At 36.5% G+C, this 18,435-nt stretch overlaps 1 protein-coding gene across 10 annotated transcripts in view; it reads right to left on the bottom strand.

Annotated features, from left to right (window-relative positions):
• ANKRD31 (ankyrin repeat domain 31) overlaps window positions 1-18,435 on the bottom strand; it is a 184,938-nt gene that overhangs the window by 37,609 nt on the left and 128,894 nt on the right. For 7 of the 10 annotated variants that reach the window (XM_055367816.2, XM_055367815.2, XM_055367812.2 and 4 more), the window contains 4 exons: window positions 12,174-12,336; window positions 10,605-10,720; window positions 6,560-6,647; window positions 1,564-1,660 (listed from right to left, as the gene is read on the bottom strand). In XM_055367816.2, the coding sequence (XP_055223791.2) occupies window positions 1,564-1,660; window positions 6,560-6,647; window positions 10,605-10,720; window positions 12,174-12,336 (464 nt within the window). The remainder of the gene's footprint in view (window positions 1-1,563; window positions 1,661-6,559; window positions 6,648-10,604; window positions 10,721-12,173; window positions 12,337-18,435) is intronic. The other 3 variants (XM_055367817.2, XM_063700689.1, XM_063700690.1) reach the window with 1 other exon arrangement.

Here is an 18,435-nt window from a genome sequence, read left to right as displayed (position 1 = left end):
AGATTATTGGACACTTTGTTTTCAGTGGTTCTCAAACTTTTTGGTCTCGGGAACTACTTGTACTCTTCAAAATTACTGAGGAACCCAAACAGCTTTTGTGTATATGAATATCTATCAGTATTTACTGTTTTAGAAATTAAAACTGAGAAACTTTTTAAACAAAAGAATACACAACACATTCTATCAGGCTTTATCATATATCATGTGGCGTCTGAAAAATTCCACCGTACATTCATGAGAGAATGAGAGCAAGAGAGCAATAACATCTTACTATTATTATTAAAAAATAGTTTTGACTTCACAGATCCTGTGAAATGGTCTCAGGAACCCCACCATGGGTCCCTGGACCACAGTTTAAGAGCTGCTGTTTTAAGGAAAAGCAATAATATAGATATATCTTGCCTCTCCTATCAAGGTTTAGAGCTGATACTAAACTCCCAGCAGACTGGATGTTAAAATAAGTAGTATACATAAGTGAAAAAGTCAGCAAGAAGGATTCAGATTAGCAAACAACTGGTAGCATAAAATGCAAAAGAAATACATAATACCAAACTTAAAACTATGTGAAACAAGGAGTTCAGACACAAAACTTTAGATTATCCACACCAAGATGTGAAGTCTTATAGCAATATTAATAAGAATTTACATATTGAAACTCCAATTGATCAGGAACTTTTGAAAATTCCAGGTATAGCACATTGTTAACCACAGGACACTAAAGGAAATTCAAGCAAGCCTCTCCAAAGTCCCCTAAAATTACCCATATGTAGGTTATATAAGCTCACTGCTTTATATTGACAGGAAAACAAGGAGGAAACAGAAGGGAACTTGTGTTAGCTATTCACTGGAGAAGAAGGCAAAATGGGGATTAAAAATAAAAACAGAAAATTGATTTTTTAAAATAAGTTCAGAAAAAAATTGAATATGTAATAGACATTAAATGATTATAGGAGAAGAATATATAAGGACATATTTAGAAAACTGAATGTGAATAAAGAATAGGGAGTGTAAGTAGCTAAGCCTATTAAAAACTAATAAAAAATAATGCCCAAACAAGAAAAAAACATGTAACATTTTTTTCACAAAAAAATATGAGAAGAGGTATATAACCAATATAATCAGGATAAAACTCTTTAAGGACCTTGAGATTTTAGAAATACAATAAAACACAAAATTAATCAACTGATTGATCAACTGCTTAGAAGGACGTTTGTGACAGCAAAAAAGAAACATTTTTTAGTGTAGAAAATTTGAGTGTGCTAAAGAAATAAATTTGCCTGTGGGATTCACAACCAGAAAGGCTTTCATAAAATTCTCCACTGTAGACAACTTTTTAAGATACCGAAATGTTCTTTTTTGACTATTCCAAGTAATAGTGTAGAAAAATACCTTTCTGGGAAGTATAATTTTCCATGGTAGTAACAGATTAGACAACCTCATAAAGTCATTATTTGGCCCCAAGCAGTGTTTGTATTCTTAAGAAATTCTAGACAACTATTGCAGCTAAAAATGGATAAATTCTAGAAACTCAAAAGCACTCTTTTTTTTTCTTTTTCTACTCACCTGTATTTTTTAGCCAGATCATCCCTTTCTGCTTTCTGCTTGGCAAGCACATTATCCATAATCTTTTTTATCTTTAACATCTTTTCAATGTATTGTTCTAGAAACATGACAATAAAAAGTTAGCTAACTGAGGGAGAGTGAATGTCAAATTTGGTCATAAGAGAATTAGCCCTATTGTTAATTTTAAAAAGCGTTATTCCCTACGATCTTCCCCAATATTAATAGCCCAGATATCTCAATTAAGGCTTATTTAACAATGTCAATCTATGCAAATGCCCTGAAGTGTATAGATAAGAATGCTGTAAAACAGTAGGCCAGCCTGAGTTCTAATCCTGCTGCCCCACTAAGTTCTGTGAGCCTGGACATGTAACTTATATGGTTAGCTTTCTTACCTGTGAAATGAAGGTAGTAAAGGAAGATATTTTGTTTGTTAAAATTATTTCAGTTTTTTAAAATACAAAAGGAATACATTAACATTGTAAAATTTTTTCAAGCCATATAAATATTTACAAAGATGAAAAGTAAGAGTATCCCTACTCACCCCACTGCTTCTTCTCTAATGTATTCAACAAGGGTGGTTACTGTTAATACTTTAGGGGTATGTATGTTTGTAAAATTTGTGTTATATATTTATTATTTTAAATGCTTACACTATATATAATTATACATTATATGCACTTAAAAATAGAATTTTTTAATTCTAAAAATAGAATCATGCTATCAGTTCTTGTTCTTTGCATTTATAACATTTACATTGTACTATATGATACCTAAGGTCACCTATAGATCTTACAAACCACCATTACAATAATTACTTAAATTTTCCTGACTTTCTTCCTTTGCTTTCCAAGTAAAGGCATAATGACCTTTCTCCCAACACAGATCCACATGATTACCCATAAATGTGGGTTATGTACAAATCCAGATTCCCAAGTAGGAAACCGAAAGGGTTAAATGCATATATTTTAATTCTTTTAAGCTACTTGTTGTTTCTTTCACTTTCGGCTTTCTTTCTTAAAATTTTTCCTAATTTTTTGGACCAATGCACATTTTTCTGGTTAAAGTAACTTGAGAAAATCTGTGGTAGAAAATGACATGAAGTTCAGAGGTAGAATTTGTTTCAGAAATTCCCTCAGCAAATCAGACAAATGATTTGGTAAGTATTGAGTCAGTGTCCTCAGAGTAGTTTCTATTGCCCTAATACTGTGGCTAAGGATTAGTTTCACGATATGATGCATATGCTAACAAAGGGGGAAAATGTGTACAATCAATAAGAATTTAGATATAATTTTGTTCAGCAGATTTGACACTGTTTATTAAAAGACATTTTAAATTATCTATGTGCCCTGTCATCCCAGCTTTTCCAACTGAATTTTAAACCATAGGTAAAAATAACATACTACAGTAACTTAAAATATTCTGTATGTTTCTCTAAGAAACAACAGAAATAAATTTTATGTATAATTTGGTATCACACACTTCTTTATCAAAGATGATATTAATCAATGGTATATTAAAGAGAATCTAGAATTGTCCTAATATGTGTAAGATTTTAATACTTCATTAGACATTACAAAACAATGAGGATGAGAGAAATTATTCAACAAATAGGGATGAGTAATAGGGTAGTAATACGGAGTAAACCTATTCTATCCTTATCTTAAATACAGAAAAAAATTTCAGATGAATTATGCATTAAAATACTTAGGGAAAAATATACAAAATGTTAACAATGGCAATTTTCTGCCTCGGTTCAGTTGAAGCAGTTCAGTTGACAACTGATAGAAAAGTGAGTGCAAGGTCTCTTTAAGAAAAATTTTCAAAGAAATGTACAAAATGGGACTCATTACTCAGATCCCTCAGCCAGATCAAAGCTATCACAAGTGTCAGATGTGGAGGAGGGTGAGTCTGAAAAAAGATTTCTTTAGAGAGCAGTTGCTTACCTGAGTGGGAATCTGCATATTCAGCAGCAAGAGTAAGGGGTAAACGGTCTTCTCTTCTTTACCTCAAGCCTAATAGGGTAAGTTCCTCAAAAGATTATTTAGAGAACCTAGCTGAACTCTAAGTTGACATGACAATGAATTGGTATCTGGCTTCCTTCTTGAACACCTAGAGACCTTGAAAAATGAGGAGCTACCACAGCAGGGCCAAAAGAAAGTTGCTGCTGAGCTGAGAAGTAATTGTCTTCCCTTCTAACAATGGGCCTGAGGTGCAAAGGTCCTGAGGACTTGTTGTGAAGCCTGCCCTGTGACCCTGCCTATGAGGACTTCCATCTGAGAGTGAGAGTCTGTGTAGGATGGTCCATCAGAAAAAAAAAAATAGAAGCTGAGAGAAGACTGAGAGGGCACAGGGAAAGGGCAATGTGTATTGCCCGCATCATAGAAGTTCCAGCCTGATGGACCATAGAGAAATTTCAGAAGAGTCTTAGAAAACTGCTCTCCAGAGACTGAGTTTTAAACACCTGTCAGGGAGTGGCAGAGCCAACCACAGTCAGTAATTAGTTACCATCCAAGAGCTCCAGGGTCCCACTGCCTTACCTCTCCTTCCTTAAGGGCAGTAAGACAAAAATAAAGGCATCAAGATTATTCAATGTATTGGTTATAATATAATAAAATTAAACTACAAAAACCTGGGGGTGGTGGGGAGAAGTTTCTAATTTTAGAGGCATTCAAATAAACAGAAAAAGGCCAATGAATTTTTACTCTACAGAATTTGTAATTGTATATATTTAAACAAAAACTAACACACATTGCAAAGAAAAAGACAAGTGGCTGAAAAAGTATTTGCAGCAGTTATGGTAGAAAAGGAGTAAATAATTGTATTATACAAATAGGCTCCGCTTGATGAATAAACAAAGAACAGAAACAGTTCTCAAAATAGTGAATAAAACTAGTGAAAAAGCACCACTGGGCCAGGCGCAGTGGCTCATGCCTGTAATCCCAGCACTTTGGGAGGTCGAGGTGGGCAGATCACAAGGTCAAGAGATCGAGACCATCCTGACCAACATGGTGAAACCCTGTCTTTACTAAAAATACAAAAATTAGCTGGGCATGGTGCATGCGCCTGTATTCCCAGCTACTCGGGAGGCTGAGGCAGAAGAATGGCTTGAACCTGGGAGGCGGAGTTTCCAATGAGCTGAGATCACACCACTGCACTCCAACCTGGTGACAGAGTGAAACTCCATCTCAAAAAAAAAAGCACCACTAATTAGCAACATGGCAAATGAAAATATCAGGCATATTTTTCTTATTAAACTCGTAAGGTTATTTAAAATGAAAATACTGATGCTACTAGCAGTGTACACAAAGACACTAATGGGTACACTGCTAGTAGCATCAGTATTTTCACTTACAAAGTGAAAATTAGTACTATCTATAAAATAGAATTTATCAATATAAATCAATAGATTTAAAATGCTTATATAATTTGACCCAATAGTTACAATTCTGTTAATCTTTCCTAAGAAGACAATACGTGTGGAAAAAGCTACATATTGTAGAACAGCAAAAAATTGGAAATCAAATGTTCAACAAAAAGGGAAAAATTTAGGAAGCTGTGGAACATTTATTAAACACTAAGAATGAAGACTATGAAAAAAATGCAAAATTACCATATATATCATGGTCAAAACTATGTTTTTAAGAGTTTTATTGAGGTCCAATTGCATTACTATGTTCTTAGACAAAAAAAAAATGTGGGGAGGGGGGCCTGGAAATAAAACAACAAAATATTGTGATGGGACAGTAGCTAATTTTAGCATTTTTCTCTTTTTCTTGAAGTATATCTGTATGACTTTCATAATGAAAAAAATTATAAACTTGGAAAAATCATCTTGGATGCAAAAGATATTACAAATAGTAAACGAAATAAATATACTAACTGTACATTTTTGTTTGGGGGTATGAATTATTTTATATTAGTTTCCTCCAAACATAACACGTACCATGTTAGGCCAGGACGAAAAGTAGAATGTGCAAAATTTTAAAGGAGATGATTTTTTTAAAGACTATGCAAACATGAGTTAGGACAAGAGATGAACAGTTATATCCTGCTATACAAAAGGTTGATGAGGTACTTTAAATTACCTTACTGTTAGCTACTACTTTTACCTAATTTTTACATTCACAGATCTGAATTTATCAGGAACTACTTTCCACCTTATAAATCATAACTCAAAAAATACATATGTGAGTCATCAAGGGCTTGCATATATTCACTGAAGTTTGAGAAAATAAGATTATTAGGTCAGGGATCAAAGTCTAATTTGCTATTTTGAATCTTCAGTGTTTTGAAAACAGGAAGATATCTTTGCAGTAAGACATCCACCTGTTACATATGCTCTTCTGAAAGTAGGAGGATTTGCTTACCTTGTGTCACTGCTGCACCACCTTCCACTGAACTATTTCTGATCTACTTTTAAGGGTTACCATAGCTGGGTGAAGCTGACAACCCACAGGGTAACGTAATCTCATCTCTTGTCACAATCTTACATTTTCTGTCATAGGATTATCTAAACATATCACTGGTATAGTTTATCTCTGATCATAGTTCTGAATGTCTCTCAAATTACTCTTGCAGCACTTTGCATCTAGAAGTATTTTTTTTTCTCTGTCACCCAGGCTAGGGTGCAGTGGCGCGATCTTGGCTCACTGCAAGCTCCGCCTCCAGGGTTCATGCCATTCTCCTGCCTCAGCCTCCCGAGTAGCTGGGACTACAAGCGCCCGCCAGCATCTAGAAGTATCTTTAACAACACAAACTACTGGTTTGCATCATGATAAAATCAGCCTTTTAGCTATCATTACAAGTCTACTTGAGACTTACTTTTAAAGTAAGTCTACTTTTAATGATATTAATAATTCCTAGCACTTTAAATCCTCTCACATAAAAATACAAGACCACTTTTTCAGCCTTTGTGAGCTTTGAAATAAATATGTACCTTAAGAAGATGACCTTGGGTATCTGAAAATATCATACTTGAGTATGAGTCTATATTTACCTGCATCTTCAGGGTTTCTTATTTCAAACTCTAATAAATATTCTTGTTTTTCTTCTATATCTTGTAGAACGGCACTGAGGGTCTGATGCTATCAGATAAAAATATTTGAAACTTCATTATAAAGGGGTAGATATGCTCTCTGATATGCCATTGACAAACACAGAGTAAATAAAATACTAAAGAAAGTGTTCCTAAAAATGCTCATTCCTCTTTATGCTCAAAATGTACTCATACATTGTATAAGCTTAACTGTATAAATGTTGCAGATTTGAACAAAAGCAAACAAATACATTTTGAATTATGTAGTAGATCTCCTGGAAAATAGAATGTAAAAGTAGCAATCATAAGAAATCAATTTCTCACTGACTTCTGTTGAAACTATAGGTGTAGGAGAAAAATGAATCACATAACATTGAAAGTTCACTTTAAGGCCTTATGACTTTCATTGCACACTATTAAAATCTTATACATAATCTTAGAAATGCAAAACACTATGCTCTCAAAAATTCACAAAGGGGACTTAATACCACTCCTACATGCCCTTGTCAGTACTAATCTTCCTTCCTGGAATGCTTTCAATTCACTCTGCCCTGATCCTTCTCTTTCCCTATGAGAGAGAGAATCGTGGAGTGGGCTCTGGAACCAGACTTTCGGGTGTAAATCCTAGCTTCACCTCTTCCTATCTGGGTGACTCCAGCAAGTTACTTGTCCTCTCTGTGCCTGAATTCTATAACACATGAAAATGCTAAGGACAATGTCAGCACAAAGTAAGAATCCGCTAAATAGTGAATATTATAATCATATAAAACCCATCTCATACAGGAAACTTCTGACTTATCCAATCCATGCTGATTTCCTTTTTCTCAGAATTAAGAAATTCGGTGCTACATAATTTAACACTAACATAATAATGTCTTGTACATTATATTTCCTCATCAGGACAATGAGATCTTGTAGGCAGAAGCATGCCTTTTATATTTGTATATGGTTTCAACATTGTGGGTTCATAGCCATTGCTCCATTAATGATGACTGATGGTTTGACTCATATTACCTATCCTTTAATATATTCTCCATACACATTCATTTCTAAAACATGTAGGTCCTCAAAGCCTTCTGAAGTATGTTGCCCTGAAATTTTACTTTGGTGCCCATAAAAGATATTTTAAAAGTACATAATAAAATAACCTAATTATTTGGTAAAGCAATCTTACTGCTGTCATTTATTAAATGCATCAAAGTGAAATTATAAAATACAAATATAAAATCAAGCAAAAATAAAAACAACACTAAGGTTTACCGCTTCATACAGTGAATGATTTATGGTTATAAAAGCAAACAAAAGGCCAGAATTTGTGCCCAGGCTAAGCTCTATCCACAGATTACGATAAAGAAAACATCTTTTGGTGCCAACTTTCCTTTCTCCTTTGCTCATATTGTAGATGTACTCAGTCTTGGACACTATGCGCCAAGACTTATCTAAAACAAGGTTTCATTGAGGATGCTACCCTGGTTAAGATTTTGTGTCTAGTTAAGCTTTGTGTTTTTGTCCAACTAAGAATTTCAATCAATATGTATATCTTATTAAGCAACTGCTATGTTCTTTTTTTTCAAAAGTTACCTTTACATGATGGGTTTCGCAGCAAAGTTTATTACTATAAACCATATGGGATCGAGGGCAGCTAAACCAGGCTGCTTAATCCTCTTCTCTGTCTGGATTCCAGAATCTTTTCTACATCCTGTATCTCCTAGACACTTATGGAAGTGAGTGAAGACACATTTATGACAGTGGCAGTGTCTATGGACAAGAAGTAGCCAAAGAACTCAGACTAGGTATAAAGGATAGCAGCTACTCCATAGTTCTGTATTCAAAGCAGATAATTAAGAGTTAACCACATAGCATAACTTCCAGCCCATTCTGTTCACCATCTTATCTTTTATAATAAAAAATTTCATTGATTTTGTATCCTGAGACTTTGCTGAAGTTGCTTATCAGCTTAAGGAGATTTTGGGCTGAGACAATGGGGTTTTCTAGATATACAATCAATGTACAAAAATCACAAGCATTCTTATACAACAATAACAGACAAACAGAGAACCAAATCATGAGTGAACTCCCATTCACAATTGCTTCAAAGAGAATAAAATACCTAGGAATCCAACTTACAAGGGATGTGAAGGACCTCTTCAAGGAGAACTACAAACCACTGCTCAACGAAATAAAAGAGGATACAAACAAATGGAAGAACATTCCATGCTCATGGGTAGGAAGAATCAATACTGTGAAAATGGCCATACTGCCCAAGGTAATTTACAGATTCAATGCCATCCCCATCAAGCTACCAATGACTTTCTTCACAGAATTGGAAAAAACTACTTGAAAGTTCATATGGAACAAAAAAGAGCCCTCATCGCCAAGTCAATCCTGAGCCAAAAGAACAAAGATGGAGGCATCACACTACCTGACTTCAAACTATACTACAAGACTACAGTAATCAAAACAGCATGGTACTGGTACCAAAACAGAGATATAGATCAATGGAACAGAACAGAGCCCTCAGAAATAACGCTGCATATCTACAACTATCTGATCTTTGACAAACCTGAGAAAAACAAGCAATGGGGAAAGGATTCCCTATTTAATAAATGGTGCTGGGAAAACTGGCTAGCCATATGTAGAAAGATGAAACTGGATCCCTTCCTTACACCTTATACAAAAATTAATTCAAGATGGATTAAAGACTTAAATGTTAGACCTAAAGCCATAAAAACCCTAGAAGAAAACCTAGGCATTACCACTCAGGACATAGGCATGGGCCAGGACTTCATGTCTAAAACACCAAAAGCAATGGCAACAAAAGCCAAAATTGACAAATGGGATCTAATTAAACTAAAGAGCTTCTGCACAGGAAAAGAAACTACCATCAGAGTGAACAGGCAACCTACAGAATGGGAGAACATTTTTGCAACCTACTCATCTGACAAAGAGCTAATATCCAGAATCTACAATGAACTCAAACAAATTTACAAGAAAAAAACAAACAACCCCATCAAAAAGTGGGCAAAGGACATGAACAGACACTTCTCAAAAGAAGACATTTATGCAGCCAAAAAACACATGAAACAATGCTCACCATCACTGGCCATCAGAGAAATACAAATCAAAACCACAATGAGATACCATTTCACACCAGTTAGAATGGCAATCATTAAAAAGTCAGGAAACAACAGGTGCTGGAGAGGATGTGGAGAAATAGGAACACTTTTACACTGTTGGTGGGACTGTAAACTAGTTCAACCATTGTGGAAGTCAGTGTGGCGATTCCTCAGGGATCTAGAACTAGAAATACCATTTGACCCAGCCATCCCATTACTGGGTATATACCCAAAGGACTATAAATCATGCTGCTATAAAGATACATGCACATGTATGTTTATTGTGGCATTATTCACAATAGCAAAGACTTGGAACCAACCCAAATGCCCAACAATGATAGACTGGATTAAGAAAATGTGGCACATATACACCATGGAATACTATGCAGCCATAAAAAATGATGAGTTCATGTCCTTTGTAGGGACATGGATGAAATTGGAAATCATCCTTCTCAGTAAACTATCGCAAGAACAAAAAACCAAACACCGCATATTCTCACTCATAGGTGGGAATTGAACAATGAGAACACATGGACACAGGAAGGGGAACATCACACTCTGGGGACTGTTGTGGGGTGTGGGGAGGGGGGAGGGATAGCATTGGGAGATATACCTAATGCTAGATGACGAGTTAGTGGGTGCAGCGCACCAGCATAGCACATGTATACATATGTAACTAACCTGCACATTGTGCACATGTACCCTAAAACTTAAAGTATAATAATAATAAAAAATAAATAAATAAATAAAATAAAAAAATAAAAAAATAAAAAATTTCTGTCTTTGTGTCATTAAAATGGAAAGTACTGCCATTAGCCAATAACTAACTGGCTGGCTCAAAGAATGGCATTTTCTAAGATGAAGAACAAAGTAATTTTAACTTCACTCACCACAGAAAGGCTTTCACTTGATCTTTCTTGGTGTGAAAGGGAAGATGAGTCAATAGTTTTGCCATCATCACAAAAACACTGTTTATGTGTTTTAGACCGGACAGCATGAATTTTTTCTTTAAAAAGTAAAATTAGAAAATATAATAAGAATGTGCAAAAATATAGTTTCATTTTTCAGTTTTAATGTGATGGGGATGAGAAGGATAAGTCAAGTCTACAACTATTATAATATCTTAACCAACACTCATCATCATCATTAATTGGCTACTTATGGCTGGCATTTACTGAGCACTTGTCATATGCTGGGTGCCAAAAACTTTCCATAAATCATCTTATTTAATCTTCATATGAACCTGTGAAGTAGGTAGTTTATTATATCCATTTTACAGAAGAGGAAAGTGAGGCTTACAGGGGTTCAAGAAGTTGCCCAATGTCACACAGCTAGAACTGAAACCAGATCTTATCTGATTCCAAAGTCCATGCTCTTAACCAATATGACTTGATTAATTGCCTCTGTAAAGTTCTCTTGGACCCTACTCCCATTCTGGATTCCCTTTCTCTATATTATCATTGTACCCTATATTCTTCATCCTTTGGGGTACCTGATCAAGGAAACAAGAAACAGTAGATATGTGGGAATAGATCTATCACTTTATAATAGATCTATCAACAACTCCAAATGCAGACTTCCCTGATAAGCTGAGCTAATCTAAATCATGGGAACTTTCAGGTATAGCTGTGAAGAGGGAGAGTGAAATGGCTGGGCCTCTAAGAAAGACCCTGACCCTATGGACTTACTATATGGAAGCAGGCAATGAAAAGAGGAAATTTGTATCACTCTTGACCTTGACCTATCCATAATCTAGCCCACTGGTGAAATATAACACAATGAATATCCTTAGCTCTGACGAATTATATCAGTAATTCTTCCTTGGAAATCAACAGTTGGTAAGGATGTTGGTAGGCTAGGGGAGAAGTGTGTGACACAATTGCTCTCCCCAGCATTCTCCCTCATGGTGAGAATATAGATACATTCCTGAGTATCTTCTTCTATGAGTCAAGGTTTGAGCATGAGGGAAAAGGAAGAACAATTCCCTCCCCTCAATACTTAATAAAATATAAAGTATTGCTAAAATGGTTCATAAAATTTTGCCTGATTGTACATTCCCTTGAAATATTCTTTTCATTGTAATATATGTTATATTCCTCTTAGCTGCAAAAACTTCAGTATAATGTCGCCCTTTTCCAGCCCTACTACAACTAAACTGATCTGCCTGGCTTCAATTACGTCTCTATCTCAAACCCAATGTTAGGGACATTAATGTTTGCTTGATGAATGCTATAGGTTTCATTTCAACATGTAACTCCAATCCAGTAGGGTCATATGATCTATAAATTAAACCAAATTGTAAATGCCAATTTCTAAAAATAAATAATGGCTTTTGAAGAGTTTAATAAACATAGGACACATCTATCCCAGTTATGAAACAATTTACACAACAAATCAGAAGATTTTCCTAAGCAGAGATATATCTCTATATAAAATAGCAGCAATATTGATATACATACCATTGACTATAGCATCACTCTCATCTCTATTAACAGTCTCAATAGCACCATAAGATCTTAGTAATTCTTTCATTTTTTCATCATCTGCTTCATCCAAAGCACTCTTCTGTTTTTGACCTTTTTGATTAGGGTTTGCTCCATTTTGTAGTAGAATCTCAGCTGCCTACAAAGTATTTTTTCAAAGTTATCTCTACGGACACCAAAGATGAATAATTTCTGTTTTCATCACAAACACCACTGCCAAGCATTAAAAGCTATCAAAAGAACGTTTTCAAACTCAGGTCAAGAAAATTTTTTATTAAAATTGATGTGGCAATTGCAAACTAATCCAATTTGGACTGATTAGTCCTCACAAGAGAACCAAACACAAAGACATGAAAGTACAATATGCTGCCTTCATTGCAGTAAGAAGTAGGCATAGGGAGGTTCAGTTCTAGATCGGTACTGCCCAGTAGAATTTTCTGTGATAATAAAATGTTCTATATCTGCTCTGTCCAATAAGGTAACCACTAGTCACATGTGGCTTTTGAGCATTTGAAATGTGGCTAATGTGACTGAAGAAATCAATTTTTTATTTAATTAATTTAAATTTAAATAGCAAAAGTACCTAGTAGCTACTATATTGGGCAGCACAGATCTAGATGTTGTGCAGATTAAGCCACTTGCATCTTAACGTGGAATTTCTGACACCCAGAAGGATTTAATTTATCTCTCTAACACTGCCTCTTGTCTTTCCCCAAGCTGCTGGAGGATAGGGTAGAAAAGTGGGGTAAGAGTTGCTTAAAAACAACATTATAAATTGTGATTAGACATAGTTGAATAACATTATATTTAGACAATATTTTATGTACTCTACTTGTTCAGGACATTTTATGAACTAGCTTAGAAACCTAATACCCATTTTAATATTCTCCATACAGAAATATGTGTCCTAAACAGCAAACTTAAAAAAAAAATTTCAACTTTTATTTTAGATTCAAATGATATATGTGCAGGTTTACTACATGGGTATATTGCATGATGCTGAAGTTTGGGGTATGAATTATCCCATCACCCAGGTAGTAAGCATAGTACTCAACAGAGAGTTTTTCAGCTCTTGCCCTCCTCCCTCTCTCCCCCACCTCATAGTCTCAGTATCTACTGTTCTCATCTTTATGATCATGTGTACCCAATGTTTAGCTTGCACTTATAAGTGAGAACATGTGGAATTTGATTTTTCTGTTCCTGCATTAATTCACTCAGAATAATGGCCTCCAGCTGCATCCATGTTGCTGCAAAGGACATGATTTTGTTTTTGTTTATGGCTGCATAGTATTCCATGTTATATGTGTACCACATCTTATTTATCCAATTCACCAATGATGGTCACCTTGGGTGATTTAATGTCTTGGCTATTGTGAATAGTGCTGCAATTAACACACAAGTGTATATGTCTTTTTGGTAGAACAATTTGTTTTCCTTTGGGTACATACCCAGTAATGGAATTGCTAGGTTGAATGGTAGTTCCAAGTTCTCTGAGAAATCTCCAAACTGTTTTCCACAGTAGTTGAACTAATTTACATTCCTACCAACAGTGTACAAGTGTTCTCTTTTCTTCACAACCTTACCAGCATCTGTTATTTTCTGACCTCTAAATAATAGCCATTCTGACTGGTGTGAGATGATATCTCATTCTGGCTTTGATTTGTACTTCTCTGATGACTAGTGGTACTGAACATTTTTTTCATATGTTTGTTGGCCACTTGTATACTAAATGACAAACTTCACAGAATATTAAAGATAGAGGGAAACTTAGAAACCCCATCGTTTTAGCTAAAAGGAAACTAAGGTCAAAGAGGATGTGATATTTTGGGGAGAAAAAAATGTCTAATATAAATAAGGTTGCTCTGAGTAACTCTTAAATTGTGTGTTAAAAATAAATTTATAATTGACCAATGTAAAGAATCGTTACTAACTAGATTATGGTATAAGTCAGCCAGGAACAGTGGTTTATGCCTGTAATCCCAGCACTTTGGGAGGCTGAGGCAGGAAACTGCTTGAGCCCAGGAGTTCGAGACCAGCCTGTGCAACATAGTAAGACCTCTTCTCTATAAAAAAGTAAAAAATTAGCTGGGTGTGGTGGCACACACTTCTAGTCTCAGCTACTTGAGAGGTTGAGGCTGGAGGATCACTTGAACCTGGGAGGTCAAGGCTTCAGTGAGCTGTGTGATAGTGCCACTGTACCTTGTCTCAAAAAAAAAATTATAGTATAAGTCAATTAGTGAAAAACAATGATCCCACTTGCAAGAGGCAAGCAAGTAACTCACCACTGAAAAACTTTCTAGTTAGGAAAAGATGGTCAGGATTTTGTTAAAATGGAGACATACTATATGCCAGTGGATAAAGTATGTTTTTAATTTTTCTGCTTATGTCCAAGGATAAAGAGGCAGATAAATTTAGGAGCACATGGGCCAGTAGAAATTATTAAGGATAACCTCTTAGTTTTTCTACTGGTCTAGAGGTAGCATAGCATAAAGAAAAAACTGAACCAAATCACAAAGACGCAGAAGAAAAAAAATGAAGAAACAAAGAATCTATAAAACAACTAGTGATAACAACATGACGGGAAGAAAACCTCATGTTTCAATATTAACCTTGAACGTGAGTGAATTAAATGCTCCACTTAAAAGATATAGATAGGCAGAATGGATTTTTAAAATGAACCAATTATATGCTGCCTACAAGAAACTCACTTTACTGGTAAAGACACATAGACAAAAGATAAAGGGTGTGGTGGCTCACGTCTGTAATCCCAGCACTTTGGGAGGCTGAGACAGGCGGATCATTAGGTCAGGAGTTTGAGACCAGCCTGACCAACATGGTAAAACCCCGTCTCTACTAAAAATACAAAAATTAGCTGAGTGTGGTGGTGTGCGCCTGTAATCCCAGCTACTTAGGAGGCTGAGGCAGGAGAATCACTTGAACCCGGGAGGCAGAGGTTGCAGTGAGCTGAGATTGCATCACTACACTCCAGCCTGCTGACAGAGTGAGACTCTATATCAAAAAAAAAAAAAGATAGAGGGGTGGAAAATGATATTTAATGATAAAGGGTGATATCAATTCAACAAAAGGATATAATAATATTAAATACATATGTACTCAACACTGGAGCACCCAGATTCATAAAACAAATGTTACTAAACCTAAAGAAAGATACAGATAGCAATACAATAATACTGGGGCACTTGAACATCCGAGTCACAGCACTAGACAGATCACTGAGACAGAAAATCAAGAAAGAAACACAGGAGTTAAATTGAACTTTAGACCAAATGGACGCAACAGACACTTACAGAACATTCTATCCAACATCACAGAATATACCTTCTTCTCATCAGCACATGAAACATTCTCCCAAATAGACCATATGTTAGGCCACAAAACTAGCCTCAATAAAAATAGAAAAAAATTGAAATCACATCAAGTATTTTCTCAGAACACAATGGAATAAAACTAGAAATCAATATCAAGAGGAATTCTCAAAACTATACAAATACATGAAATTAAACAACACACTCCTAGATAATTTTTGGTTCAATGACAAAATTAAGAAAGAATTAAAATAATTTTTGAAACAAATGAAAATGGAGTCAGAATATACCAAAACCTCTGGGATACAGCCAAAGCAGTGCTAAGAGGGAGGTTTATAGCATCAAATGCCTATATCAAAAGAATAGAAAGATTACAGATTAACACCCTAACATCATACCTCAAGGAACTAGAAAAACAAGAAAAAACCAAACCCAAAGCTAGCAGAAGAAAAGAAATAACAAAGATCAGAGTAGAACTAAATGATATGGAGACCAAACCAAACAAAACAAAACAAAAACAAAGGATCACTGAATTGAAAAGTCAGTTCTTTGAAAAGATAAACAAGTTGATAAATTGCTATCTAGACTAACCAAGAAGAAAGAATATCTAAATAAGCATAATGAGAAATGAAGAAGACATTGTAACTGATACCACAGAGATACAAAAGATCATCAGACTCTACCATACACTCACAAACTAGAAAACCTAGAGGAAATGGATAAATTCCTGGAAACATAAAACCTTGAAAGACTGAACCATGAAGAACTAGATATCCTGAACAGACCAATAAAAAAAATCCTCCCAACAAAAAAAAAGCCTAGGTCAAGATGAACTCACAGTAAATTCTATCAAACATACAAAGAAGCACTGGTACCAATTTTAATGAAACTGTTCCAAAAAAAAAAAAAAACTGAGCAGGAGAGAATCCTCCCTAGCTCATTCCATGAAGCCAGTATCACCCTGACACCAAAGTCTGACAAGAACACAAACAAACAAAAAAAAACTACAGACCAATATCCCTGATGAAGATAGATGCAAAAATCCTTAACAAAATACTAGCAAACTGAATCCACCAGCACATCAAAAAGATAACACACCAGGGATGCAAGGATGGCTCAACATATACAAACCAATAAATGTGATTTATTACACAAACACAATTAAAGACAAAAATTACATAATCATTTCAATAGATGTGGAAAAAGCATTTGATAAAATTGAACATCCCCTCATGATAAAAACTCTCAACAAACTAGGCATAGTAGAAAAAACATACCTCAAAATAATAAAGGCCATATGCAACAAACTTATGGCCAATATCATATTGAATTGGGAAGGGCTGAAAATAATTCCCCGGGAGGGAGAGCCAAGATGGCCGAATAGGAACAGCTCCGGTCTACAGCTCCCAGCGTGAGCGACGCAGAAGACGGGTGATTTCTGCATTTCCATCTGAGGTACTGGGTTCATCTCACTAGGGAGTGCCAGACAGTGGGCGCAGGCCAGTGGGTGCAGCGCACCGTGCGCGAGCCAAAGCAGGGCGAGGCATTGCCTCACCTGGGAAGCGCAAGGGGTCAGGGAGTTCCCTTTCTGAGTCAAAGAAAGGGGTGACGGACGCACCTGGAAAATCGGGTCACTCCCACCCGATTATTGCGCTTTTCAGACCGGCTTAAAAAACGGCGCACCACGAGACTATATCCCACACCTGACTTGGAGGGTCCTACGCCCACGGAATCTCGCTGATTGCTAGCACAGCAGTCTGAGATCAAACTGCAAGGCGGCAGCGAGGCTGGGGGAGGGGCGCCCGCCATTGCCCAGGCTTGATTAGGTAAACAAAGCAGCCGGGAAGCTCGAACTGGGTGGAGCCCACCACAGCTCAAGGAGGCTTGCCTGCCTCTGTAGGCTCCACCTCTGGGGGCAGGGCACAGACAAACAAAAAGACAGCAGTAACCTCTGCAGACTTAAATGTCCCTGTCTGACAGCTTTGAAGAGAGCAGTGGTTCTCCCAGCACGCAGCTGGAGATCTGAGAACGGGCAGACTGCCTCCTCAAGTGGGTCCCTGACCCCTGACCCCCGAGCAGCCTAACTGGGAGGCACCCCCCAGCAGGGGCACTCTGACACCTCACACGGCAGGGTATTCCAACAGACCTGCAGCTGAGGGTCCTGTCTGTTAGAAGGAAAACTAACAAACAGAAAGGACATCCACACTGAAAACCCATCTGTACATCACCATCATCAAAGACCAAAAGTAGATAAAACCACAAAGATGGGGAAAAAACAGAACAGAAAAACTGGAAACTCTAAAACGCAGAGCACCTCTCCTCCTCCAAAGGAACGCAGTCCCTCACCAGCAACGGAACAAAGCTGGATGGAGAATGAGTTTGACGAGCTGAGAGAAGAAGGCTTCAGACGATCAAATTACTCTGAGCTACAGGAGGACATTCAAACCAAAGGCAAAGAAGTTGAAAACTTTGAAAAAAATTTAGAAGAATGTATAACTAGAATAACCAATACAGAGAAGTGCTTAAAGGAGCTGATGGAGCTGAAAACCAAGGCTCGAGAACTACGTGAAGAATGCAGAAGCCTCAGGAGCCGATGCGATCAACTGGAAGAAAGGGTATCAGCAATGGAAGATGAAATGAATGAAACGAAGCGAGAAGGGAAGTCTAGAGAAAAAAGAATAAAAAGAAATGAGCAAAGCCTCCAAGAAATATGGGACTATGTGAAAAGACCAAATCTACGTCTGATTGGTGTACCTGAAAGTGATGCGGAGAATGGAACCAAGTTGGAAAACACTCTGCAGGATATTATCCAGGAGAACTTCCCCAATCTAGCAAGGCAGGCCAACATTCAGATTCAGGAAATACAGAGAACACCACAAAGATACTCCTCGAGAAGAGCAACTCCAAGACAC

Source organism: Gorilla gorilla, chromosome 19, assembly GCF_029281585.2.
Source record: "Gorilla gorilla gorilla isolate KB3781 chromosome 19, NHGRI_mGorGor1-v2.1_pri, whole genome shotgun sequence".
In the NCBI taxonomy this organism is placed as follows: domain Eukaryota; kingdom Metazoa; phylum Chordata; class Mammalia; order Primates; family Hominidae; genus Gorilla; species Gorilla gorilla.
Note: the sequence above shows the minus strand (reverse complement) of the source record. Positions and strands in the feature narration are given on the sequence as shown.